General features: G+C 37.4%; 3 protein-coding genes and 1 pseudogene across 3 annotated transcripts; 3 read left to right on the plus strand and 1 right to left on the minus strand.

Annotated features, from left to right (window-relative positions):
* Window positions 1-739: 739 nt before the first annotated feature.
* On the plus strand, window positions 740-1,492 carry LOC125206825 (uncharacterized). The gene has a single exon (XM_048106047.2). It carries the CDS (start codon window positions 855-857, stop codon window positions 1,218-1,220), a length of 366 nt encoding a protein of 121 aa, XP_047962004.1. The 5' UTR covers window positions 740-854; the 3' UTR covers window positions 1,221-1,492.
* Window positions 1,493-2,837: 1,345 nt separating this feature from the next.
* Window positions 2,838-4,774, minus strand: LOC125203432 (xyloglucan 6-xylosyltransferase 2 pseudogene; annotated as a pseudogene).
* A 249-nt stretch (window positions 4,775-5,023) lies between these two features.
* Window positions 5,024-7,067, plus strand: LOC125207941 (heat shock factor-binding protein-like). The gene is made up of 5 exons (XM_048107462.2): window positions 5,024-5,144; window positions 6,058-6,111; window positions 6,344-6,367; window positions 6,447-6,489; window positions 6,695-7,067. Exons 1-5 carry the CDS (start codon window positions 5,142-5,144, stop codon window positions 6,832-6,834), a joined length of 264 nt encoding a protein of 87 aa, XP_047963419.1. The 5' UTR covers window positions 5,024-5,141; the 3' UTR covers window positions 6,835-7,067.
* Window positions 7,068-7,384: 317 nt separating this feature from the next.
* On the plus strand, window positions 7,385-10,004 carry LOC125207940 (threonyl and alanyl tRNA synthetase second additional domain-containing protein). Its single transcript, XM_048107461.2, has 8 exons — window positions 7,385-7,548; window positions 7,631-7,771; window positions 7,846-7,946; window positions 8,879-8,971; window positions 9,208-9,310; window positions 9,398-9,472; window positions 9,632-9,727; window positions 9,859-10,004. The coding sequence occupies exons 1-8, from the start codon at window positions 7,459-7,461 to the stop codon at window positions 9,913-9,915; spliced, it is 756 nt and encodes a 251-aa protein (XP_047963418.2). The 5' UTR covers window positions 7,385-7,458; the 3' UTR covers window positions 9,916-10,004.
* The last annotated feature ends 1,743 nt before the right edge of the window (window positions 10,005-11,747 follow it).

Genomic DNA, 11,747 nt, shown 5'->3' on the forward strand with positions numbered 1-11,747 from the left:
GTTTCTTTCTGCATTGCGCGACTTTCTTAAAACGATCATAACTCTCTCATCCGGGCTCCGATTGAGATGTGTAAGGTACTCACGCGAAGCTCTTTTGGCGATGAAGACAATGATGGTCTTAGAAGAGCATTTGGACACCATCTTGATAGGTATATTGATGTTTGAAGTAGACCCCAGCTCCGGTATGGTTCATTGGATGCCTTCGTTCCTTCTATTGGTTTGGCACTTCCCGGATTCACATCACACAAAGTTACCAACAGTGCGGAGGTTGTGCTCAACGATCCAATCCCTGATTGATTGAAGCTGCCCCTTTTCTTCGCCCATTTTCGCCTTTTATTTCTCACCAACTACAATTTGAGTTCGTCGAGATTAAGGTTTGAACAACAATTCCAAGAAAACGAAGACAGAGACTCCTTCGCCGTGGTGTGTCCACGTTCAAAGTAGGTTCTTGTTTTACTTTACAAAAGGAAAAGGCCAAAAAGAGCGTTATTGGGCCCAACTATAAGAAGTATATATGGGCCTTCTTGTCATCTACATTCGGCCCAATAGACTATTGCCATTTGCTCTATAAAACTTGATTTGTAAGTTTTTAGTGAAATTTTTGCTTTACTTTTTTTCCAAGTCCACCACTAATTTAGTAGTCAAGTTATGCCACAAATTCCATTCTGATTAAGATTTAAGATCAACCCATTCATAAAATTTGATATATTTTGTCATTGCCTATAAATACAAGGATATGTAAATGAGCAAAATAGCAAGTGCCGCTTTCGTAGACAGCAATTTATTATTATAGCTTTCACGTCAGCCAACCGCTCAATCCACTTCGCATTCACACTAGCTACCACCCATCTACAATGATAGAAGACCGCCGCGGTGGCCCTCCCCATGCCGCCGTCCTCGCAGCCGTGGTGCTGGTGGTGATGCTGCTGCCGACACTCATCGGGGATCAATGCGACGCCCTGCTTTCCACCGTAGCCGAGCTGCTCAACCCTTTGGGCCTCCTCCTCCTCCCCATAACCCTCATCCTCGCCATCCACTTCCTCTCCTCCGCTGCCGGATCATCTGTCGCCGGAATATTCTCCACCGCCAATCCCAGCTACATACACACCGCTGGCGGTGGCGCCGGCTCTACCACCGGGATCGTTGTGTTCCTTCTACTGCTGCTGATGCTTCTCTGCACTAGAGTGTCCATCTTTAGCGGCAGCAACGATGATGATTAATACTACGGCCAGTTTGATAGGATAGGTAACTCATCTAGAGTTATGTGATCTTCATATCATATTTTATATATTTATCTTTTCTACTAAATTCTGCCCTACTATAATTTATCTCCATTTGCATATATGTTATCTCCATTTGCAATTGGTAGGTGAGATTTGAAATAATAAAGACTTACTCCAATATATCACTCTGTATTTGTAATAGTGAGTCCAATATTGTTACAGGGTTAACATATTTGAAGGGCTTATAATTGAATCCAGCTGATGTTCAACTTAATTACAAGTTAGTTCAAGTTTTATAGAGCTTTGATAGTTAAATAGTACTAAATTATTTCAAAAATATATAAATGCAGTAGTGAAGTCGGTCACTGCAATTGGCCACATTCCTTATTGAGAGTTCTAAAATTTCAAGGAGATTATCTTTTACTACTTATTATTTTTTGTTTTAATATTTTGAATGTATGGTGCGGTTTCTTTAAATTGTTCAAGTAAATAATAGTACATGCAAACGCATTAAATAAGTGTTAGGACGAACTTAATGAGCCTCAGCTAGTTTATGGTTCTTGTCACATATTGATGTTGTGCACGTTGTTTGATTATAACATGATACCAAAATTTATTATGTACATCCACCAATTTTTTAGGGCGTATTTGTTGAATTAAATCGAGTACTCCAAAATTGTCATTTTTATTATACTACTGTTTCAAAATTTTATTATTGTTGGAGGGTACATGCATGTAAGCATGTTGCACATATGGGTTCCACTTATTTTATAAATACTCTACACTGATTATTGTAGAACTCATATCTTTTGAGAAAAGAAAAAAAAAACATTTTAAAGTTAGATATATGCTGCTTAGTTTTTAACTTTCAATCAAAAGTCAAAACTAATACAGTAAGTAGTGGAGTACTCTATATTAGTACTTTATAAAAGCGAAAATGTTAGAACATCGCATTTAATAGCGTTTATTAAACTACGTATGGTTGAACTACTTTCAATATACATTGGTGCAGTGTGTTCACTTTCACAAGTTATAGTATTATTATATTCTAACCAAGAAATGCAAAATTAATTCATACAACATGCAGCAATTACTAACGATTTGACACAAACCAAGAACATAAAGATTGATAAGATTGCCAACAACAAGATCCTCTGGCCACAGCAGCAATAAAGAATAGTAACTCTATAGCTTCAAAGATTCAGACAACTTCAAATGTATAAGTGTACATTGCAACTTGCAAGAGTGGTAACTCAAAATACAACAAGATTGAGAAGAACACATGGGCTAAACTTCCAGCTTCAAGAACCCACAGAAAACTCACATCTTCTTATAAGTCTGCAAACATCTCCAAGAATACAAATTTAAGAAGACTGAGATGTGATACGATCTCGTATTCTCTCCCATGTACTAAAAACGCACACGAACCTAGCAATCATAAAATCTCGTATTCTCTCCCATATGCAAGCTAATGGCGACCAGTAAAGCGACCCAAAACGACCACTTACCCGTGCATTCCAGCAAAGACACAGCCACATGTTGCAGACCAAATGTTTATCACCACCAAAACTACAAACATGAAAACAAAGGAAACACTACCACAACACAATGGCAAGTCAAAACAAAGATTTTAACATTTATATCAGACAACAATAAATGATCTCTATCTATTTACATGGAAATTCATAGAACTTGAGCAAACTATGCTCAAATGGTTATGGAGTTATACTATTTCACAGTAGAAATCCCAAATTAACATCTACTAATTACCAAACCAATGAAAATCGAAGAAGCCCAGCAAAATCTCATGAGCTAAAAGTGTCATCATCACTCACAACTAATGATTCTGATCCATCATATATACATCCTCTTTCCACTTGAGAAGTCAATAAGATCACACCTTCGCTGCTTTGAATGCAGGGTGAAGCAATCCGAGCTCATCTCTCATTGCAATAGGATTGCTCGTCTCATTCCGTATCCTCCTCACTCTCCTACTGCCAAGAGAGTTATGAGTGAATCCATACATCTGCAGAATCTGGTTATCTCCAAAGTTGAATGCTCGGTCCATCTGTTTCAAGCAACGCTCAACGGGATAATCCCCAAACTTCCCACAAGGCTTGCAGCCCACAAAATGCGTGACTAAAGGCCACCTGTGATCACCATAACCAGGGTGGTGACTCTCGATCATGTCCTCGTACTTATCCACCAAAATCCCCCAATAACCGTGCAAATAATACGCACTCTCAAGATAAACCTTGTCAGCCCACTTCTCCTTCTGCGTGGCCAGAATATACACCATTGCAGACTGATCATCGGCCTCAAACACCGGCCTACCCTTGAGTTCCCTCGTCAAGACCTTCCCGGCCTCCTCCCTGACCTTCCCCTTCGGCCCCATGGGCGCCCACGTGTCAAGAAGGTCCAAAGACCACTGGCAATTCCTCAGCAAAAAGCTACCTGTGTTCAACCCAATCCAGTTCTTATCACCATAGATCATATGATCCCAACCATGCAGCACGAAATTCATGTCCTTGTACCTCTCCCACGGAAGCTCAAACGCCATATCCGTAAACATGGCGTCGCTATCCATCCACCACAAAAACTCCACCTCAGGATAAGACAGCATGAGCTTCCTAATCAATGGCAGCTTAGCCCAAAATCCAGACATTTCAGCATCCAGCAATGCCATATTGTAGAAAATCTCAATCGCATGAAGCCTGCAGTAATCAATCTTGTTCTTGATCGACTTCAACAGGTAATGATCCCCCACCGGATTCTCACACGGCTTCGGAGACGACCCCGTCACCAGCAGAACCCTAGGCTTATGCTCACGTAAAAAATTGGGGAATTTAGGGTGCCTCTGCAGCCACTCGGCCCGCTGCTCGTCCCAATCCGATATTTTCGGGCCGAGGCTATACGGCTGCGAAGGATCACGATTGAATTCCTCAGCGCCATCATCCTCATCCCTAAAATTCTTAGTAATGTCAAAAGCAGCATAATTGTTGCTCCCAGCTCCGGCATTCTCGGCAGATTTCAGGCCCCCCTGAGCCGAGATTGAAGCCTCTTCGAGGACCCTCCGCGGCTCGGCCCGATTGCGGATGAAGGAGAGGGTTTCGCGGATGTCGTCGAGATCCTTCTCCGGCGTCCCGAACCTTCCGGCGCCAAGATACCCGCGAAGCATTATGACGGTGAGGAAAAGGCAGAAGATTGTGAGCTTACCGTTGCGTACGAACCGCTGCAGCTGGCGGGCCCGGCGCGGGCCTAGCAGGCGGCCTATCATGGAGAATTCTGGGCGGCCTGAGCTGGAACAGGGAAAGGCCGAATTCAAGAAATTGTAATGTGGGTGTGGAAAAGGGGTTGGAATTGATGCTTTTGCTTCATCTGGGGGCGTGATTCGTGAAGAAATATTGATTAAAAATGGGATCTTTGATGAAATTTGAGATGGGTTTTACGAAACGGAGGAATGATTTTGTGTCGGAAGGTTGAAACTTGAAAGCGGCAGAGTTGAATTGAGAGGATAATTGGAGAATTGGTTCTGAATTCACACAAATTGGAATGTTTGTCTTAAAAACTTTCTAAAAATTATGATATTGACTAGTAGTAGTTTCCATGTATTAATACGGTTTTAAATTATTTTAATTAATTGCTTATGAATAATGAATCTTTTACTTTAAATAAATGATAGGAATAAAATATGAGGAGGACACGTATAACTTATTAGCCCCTTAGAAAAGTCGGGTCGGGCCAGTTTTACAGCCCGATTTGCAAAAAGGTGTTGTATTCCTATAATTTTAATGGGCTTTTTAGCTGTCTTGTATTTTAAAATTTGAAATTCAACAACCGAAGTTCTTATTTATCACAATCTCAAAAATATTTCACTCCAATTTCTCTCCACAGCTCAAACGAACTCTCCTAAAAAGCATGGTAATTTGCTCATTTTCGAATGATTTTGCTTATGTTTTCGCGAATTTCTTTGGATCGTGAGTGTATTCAAGTTTGGATCTATAGATTTGCCTTGTTTCGCCTTTGCTCTAAGTATTCGTTAGTTGTCAGCTTCACTTTCAGTTTTTTTCCTTTGTTTGTTTGAATGTTTGGGTAACTGATAATTTTTTACAGGGTTTTCCTAATTTTACTTTTTCCCTACTGGTGATTTGTAGCTTGAACAATGTGACTAAGGAAATTGCAATTTATCATTGAATTAAGTTACTGAGGAGGCATCAAATGTATTAAATCTACATAAATGTGTAAAATTTCTATGATTATCTGGAGGGGGGGTGTATATTGAAGAATAGCTTGGTTTCATGGATTATTGGGTCATTTTCTGAATAGTTCAAACTTCAAAGTGATGCTGGTTTACTTTTTTGTAATCAAGGTGTGGTTTAGTAAAATTTCATCGTATCACAATATATTGGAAATTTAATGCATTTTTCTGTTTGCTGTCTTGTATTTATGTTGCTTCAGTTAATTATGAAATTTTGATCGTTGTTCACTTCAGTGTGCTTATTGAGTAACTTACTACTATTTGCCTTTGGCTTTCCCAAACTGTGTAAATGGTTACAACAATTTGTTTTTAGTCGACAAAATGCTAGCATGCTGCCGTTGGATTTGTTAACTTGATATGTATTGATACTAGGATGTTTACCTTCTACAATAGCTTTCAGATCAGGCGAGCAACGGGCATTTACTGCTTTTTTCCTTCTCTTTAGTGTTCTTTCTTCGTTGCAATATTATATTGATCTGTTGAAGTTAATAGATACTTGTTTTTCATGGTTATGTTGCACGCTTCATTGCTCCTTAGTACAAATAGTATGTAATGGATATGTGCCTTTGATTGCAGGACGGTCATGACGCAGACAGTTCTAAACAAAGTACGGGTGATATGACTGCATTCGTAAGTCAATTCTATTAATTTTTGTTTATGACTGTCTATTGTGCTGTATATTCTCTTTTCATCTCAAAGGATAGAAGTATAGCTGATCTTTTTCCGATTACAATCTGTACATTTACAAGTTTCGGTCTATTTGAAATCATACTTTTGCAAGCCTTTGTTTTTGGGTAGAAGGGTTGGTTGGATTACCACTAATGCTCATCGTTTGGCACTAACCCTTGGTGTTATCGTGCAGGTCCAAAACCTTCTCCAGCAAATGGTATTAATCTTACTCGCGATTGTTTCTGTGTATATTTTGCACTTGGCATCTTTTTACTAATCTATTTTTCTCTCGGCAGCAATCTAGGTTCCAAGTAATGTCGGAGTCCATCATCACTAAAAATATCCTTCTAAGTAGTTGTGTTTCTTTGCTTGTCTCATTCTATGTAACATCATCAAATAGATTTCTTTCGACAATGATATTGCATATGCATCCTTATTTCTGGAATACACATTGCTCAACATATTTAGGTATATTTGGCTAGTTTGGGTTTTACCATTCATAAGTAGTGATATGTTCGTCTTGAATTCCTTAACCGTGTTCTACTTGATGAGATGGGAAACCGCATTGATGAGTTGGAGCAGAGCATCAACGACCTAAGAACCGAGATGGGTCAAGATGGTGCTCCGTCGCCTTCAGCCCCATCAAAGTCTGGAGAAGATCCAAAGTCAGGTGAAGATAGTTAAATCAAATGAGTGCTTCTACAAAAGCGCAGATTGTTATTTTTCTCATCTCGTAAATTTTCCCATGGTCTATTCTATGATCGTGTTTCTTGGGAGGAAATTAGTTTGCTTAAGGTTTGGTGTGTTTTGTATGTGTGGATGTGTAATTTGCTCGCTGAAAACAGAGCATTACGAGCAAACTATGGTTTTATTGTGTAACTGCAAGTTTTTACTCAAATGAATTTTTTCTTAGCCCTGTCCTATCTTGATACAAACTAATCTACAACATGTTGATCTTGACACAAATTAATTAGTCATATGTCAAATCTAGAAGGTGAATGAGTAACCCGTTCGAAATGACAAAATGAGATACGTGATGCACCAAAGACATGTTTTTTGTACTCCTCCGTCCCAAAATAAGAGTCATATTTAGTTATAACAAGGATTATAACAAACTGTGAGTGGAATAAATTGGTGAAATGTGAGAAGTAAAAGTAAAATAGTAAAATTCTTATTATGGACCGAATTGAAATGGCAAAACACGGACGGAAGGAGTATTACAATAAATTTGTAACGCCAAAGTTGAAGAAAGCTTTAAACAGTTAACACAAGAGCGTGAGTTGCAGAGATTTTGAGAAATCCACAGCAATGGCAGAAAATCTAAGCCCAACAAAACTGGATTACTTTGAAGACACGTCCAGACTCCAATCCACTTCCACTGTCCTCTCTTCCTTCCTGGTCAGCTCTCTCTCTCTCTCACACACACACAGTATTACGCAATTGATATCTAACTAGATTTTCTTGATGAATTCGTGAAAAGAGTGATGATGGGCGGCAGACTTTGGTGCTGGATTCCACTATTTTCCACCCACAAGGCGGCGGCCAGCCTTCAGACAAGGGTTCCATTTCCAGCACCCACCTCACCTTCCTTGTTGAGGATGTCCGATCAAAGGATAAAATCGTCTGTTTTTCTCTGCGATCATAATATTTTTGTGGGAAATTTTTGTTTTTTTCACATTTTTTGCTCTGTTATAGGTGTATCACTATGGCCGGTTCAATTCCAAAGATGGGAATTTTGAGAAAGGTGCTCAAGTTTTCTTGAGTGTGGATCAAGAAAGGCGTACACTTAATTCCAGGTATTAATGAGATATTAAGTGATTGATCTTAACCTAATTTCAAGTGATTTTGGACCATGTTGAATGAAGTTCACATTATGTGATTTTTCTCTTAGCCTTTCCGGGTTAGGTTATGCAATCTTTGCTTTAATAGCCACATATACAGAGAGGAACAATGTTATTACATTGGTTGTGATTTCAATTTACTGTTAGTTGCTTGAGTTGTTGAAAAATAAGCTAGCTTTTAACGTTTACTAGTTTGTGGCTTTGTGCAAGTTTTTCCTCAACTAACGCATACTATGGTATATTGAGTTTCGATGTGATTTCACAATTTGTGGCTTTCGCTCACCGATGGTTGTTTGAATTGAGGCTTTGAGCTTCTAGTTTATGCAAGCTTTTTCAACACAACGTTATTTCTATACTATGTTGAATAGAAGCAATGTTATTTCGCATTTTGTGAGTTGGTAGAACTTAGAAGTAGAATGAGTTGTGAAAATTTTCAGGTTTTAGCTTCTATTAGTGTACGAAATCTTTTTTCTGGTTTTCCTAGTAATATGCCATACAAAGTCGGGACAATGTTATTTCGCATTTTGTGTTTTCTCCAACTGCTAGTTGCTTGAGTTGTTGAAGTTTTTCTCCAAATTGCCACACGCCGTTAATGCCTCTATATAGAGTAGAAGCAATGTTATTTCAAATCTTGTGGTATGCTCTTACTGCTGGTGTGTTGAAATGTCTGGCTTTGAGCTTCAATTGGTATACATGAAATATTTTCTTTAAATAGCTAAACGTTGATACTACAATATCAAGTAGAAAGAACCAGTGTCATTTGTTATTTCATATCTGTGATTTCCTTGAAAATATTTAGCTTTTAACTTTGGCAAGCTTATGCAAGAAATCGGATGCTGCTATTACCAATAACTAAACATTATAAAAGCGATGCAACGTTCTTGCAGGCTACATTCAGCTGGGCATTTACTTGATATGTGTGTGAGAAACGTCGGATGGGAGCATTTGGAGCCTTCCAAAGGATACCACTTCCCAGATGGGTATGCACTTTAACTAGTTACATTAGCTTTTCATTATTCTTCAACTTCGTTTTCAGAAAATGAGATTCTTAATATAAAAAATCTAACAGATTGGTTATATGTGGTTGTATCTTTCCTGGTGTCGAGTTTAGTTTGATAACACATCTTCTACTCCGAGTTGAAGCAGAATGGTTCTATCTCGCTGCTTGCTTCCTTGGTTTCGTCTTATGAGTTACTTGTTATCGTGTTGTTTGCAGGCCGTATGTGGAATACAAAGGCACAGTTCCACAGAATGAATTACAAAGCAAGCAGAATGAGCTACAAGCAGAAGCTAACAGTTTGATCACAAAAGGAGGGAAAGTATGTACTTTTAAAAGTAAACCTTCACTCTTTATATACTTAGAATGATGTTGCGTCTTTACTACAATATGTCCTCGCTTCATCCAGGTGTCCGTCTCCATTTTACCCTACGATGAAGCTTCTCAACTCTGCGGTGGATCACTTCCCGAGTACATACCCAAGGTCAGCATACTCTTCGTCTCTCCTATATGTAACTTGCACTCGAGACTCGAGAGGGAATGCTTACCTAACAGATAGTATTTGACAACTTTAGATATTTATGATTGTTCAAATCTTGCAAATGTTTCTGAGACTACTTTCTCCCGTTCTTGTACTTTTCAGGACAGCACACCCCGGATTGTGCAGCTCGGGCAAACCCTAGGGTGCCCGTGCGGGGGCACACACGTAGGAGACATCAGTGACATCTCGAGCCTAACGGTATGCTACTTATTTCCTTTGAATCATTGGATATATAGAGCTGATTGGTCTTTTCTTTTCAATGAAAAAATGTTACTACTAGTATTTTATTCCTTTGATCATTTATCGTTTTCTTTTTCCTCAACTTTCAGGTTACTCAGATTCGGACAAAAAAGGGATTGACAAAAGTTTTTTACAATGTTGGATAGTGTATGTGAGACGTATGTATGCAAATGAAATTCAATCTCAAACAAATGTAACACAACAATTGATGGTATAATCAATTAAGCATTAATAATCGAACATGTTGGATATTTTCTTTTACTTAGTTTTGAATCTTGAGATATTAAAGATATGTATGTTTGGATGTAATCAAATTCAAATTACTTCCTCGTGTCCCCATTAGAAGTCCAATTTTGTCATTGTTGATCACACCCGAAGTCTCATTTCATTTTTATTATATTTGATAAGTGGACTCATATTCCATTAATTCACTTTATTAATATTTTATTATAAAATCAATATATATTATCCACATTCACTAACTTTTTCATTATTTTTATTTGCAAAGTCAACCAATTTTTTTAAAACATGTGCTAGTAAAATTAGATAATTTAGAAATGTATTTAAAGAGTGAATTATATATTTTAGAAATGTATTTATGATAGTACGACTCTTACAAAATGCACTATGCCTAAATTTGGACGCCAAACTCAAATATAATTTCCATGAATTTAATTTAAGTAAGACCAAGTCCACTGCTTTTATGTTTTCGTAGACCCACTAAATGAAATGGTACCATAATTTATTTGGAAACAAGTGACACGAAAATGATAGCTCATTAGACTGTTGACTTGTCATCAAGAACTAGCAAAAGACTTCTTTAGAGGGACCTAGCAAAACAGTGTTTTTTGTAATACTCCATAAAACTAGTCATTTTATGAGGTTGTTAAATTCCACCAATCCTTTCTTGACTGATTCAATATCTAATATTCTAATTGGCACGGCACCTAACCAAATTTGAATAACGGTTTAGGTTATTTGCATCATAATAGTGTCATACGCCCAAATGTTTTTAGAGGCAGATGCATTAAGCCCCTTGCTTGGTATGATGATGGGATGGGATCAATGGCGGACGCATAAATTTGTCAGGGTGGGGCTATATATTCAAATTTTGTACGGGATAATTATTTCCTTATACTTTTTTATTTAGGTAGGGGCTTTTACACATTAATTCACACAAATTACTAACAAAATTATAATATAATACAACTAGAAAAGTAAAAAAAAATATTGGGGAAGGGCTGAAGCCCTCCCTCATGTCTATGTGTGTCCGCCAATGGATGGGATGGAATGGAAAGGAAAAATTGAATTACATTCCTACCTCCATTTCATTCATTTGCTTGATAAGTTTTTTTCTTAGGATTCACCAGATTCCATTTGAAATGGTCATTTCATTCCATATGGATATAGTCATTCCATCCATTTAGCTAAGGAGTGGTCATTACATTCCATTTTATTTTCCTTTCTTCTTGTTTAAATTTTAACAAAATTATATAAATGCTATTTTTTGGAGTATTATATTTAAATTTAATCATCACAATTTTATAATAAAATTAAAATTTTAAAATTTTTTATAATTGAAAAACAAACACACGCACACATACGCGCGCGCGCACACACACACAATAATACATATGTACGCACACACACACTACCACCACATATGCACAAACACAACACCACATATACACACAAGAAAAATAGAGTATTTGGCAAAAATATTTTTGAATAAATATTTTTTTTTTTAGAATCAACATATTAATTATTCATATTTCATTTCATTCCATTTCTATATTATTTATAGTTATCAAACATAGGAATGGAATCAATCAAGAAATAACAATTTCCTTCCATTTGTATTCCTTACACTCTCAATTTTATTTTGAGTAATTGTATCCACATAAAATTCAAATTTATATTTGGTTTATTGGCATAACATCACATTATTATCAATAAAATAATTATCTAGCTCGATGTA

Source organism: Salvia hispanica, chromosome 6 (genome assembly GCF_029641045.1).
Source record: "Salvia hispanica isolate PSC_SH4W2 chromosome 6, Shi_PSC_v1, whole genome shotgun sequence".
Classification (NCBI taxonomy): domain Eukaryota; kingdom Viridiplantae; phylum Streptophyta; class Magnoliopsida; order Lamiales; family Lamiaceae; genus Salvia; species Salvia hispanica.

Excerpts from the sequence above, each read along its gene's own strand:
- LOC125207941 (XM_048107462.2), top strand. Across the intron at positions 6,368-6,446 it reads AAAACCTTCTCCAGCAAATG|CAATCTAGGTTCCAAGTAAT; the intron begins GTATTAATCTTA and ends TTCTCTCGGCAG. Across the intron at positions 6,490-6,694 it reads GGAGTCCATCATCACTAAAA|TTGATGAGATGGGAAACCGC; the intron begins ATATCCTTCTAA and ends ACCGTGTTCTAC.
- LOC125207940 (XM_048107461.2), top strand. The coding sequence starts at position 7,459 with ATGGCAGAAAATCTAAGCCCAACAAAACTGGATTACTTTGAAGACACG. Across the intron at positions 7,947-8,878 it reads AGGCGTACACTTAATTCCAG|GCTACATTCAGCTGGGCATT; the intron begins GTATTAATGAGA and ends ACGTTCTTGCAG. Across the intron at positions 8,972-9,207 it reads GGATACCACTTCCCAGATGG|GCCGTATGTGGAATACAAAG; the intron begins GTATGCACTTTA and ends TGTTGTTTGCAG.
- LOC125206825 (XM_048106047.2), top strand. The coding sequence starts at position 855 with ATGATAGAAGACCGCCGCGGTGGCCCTCCCCATGCCGCCGTCCTCGCA.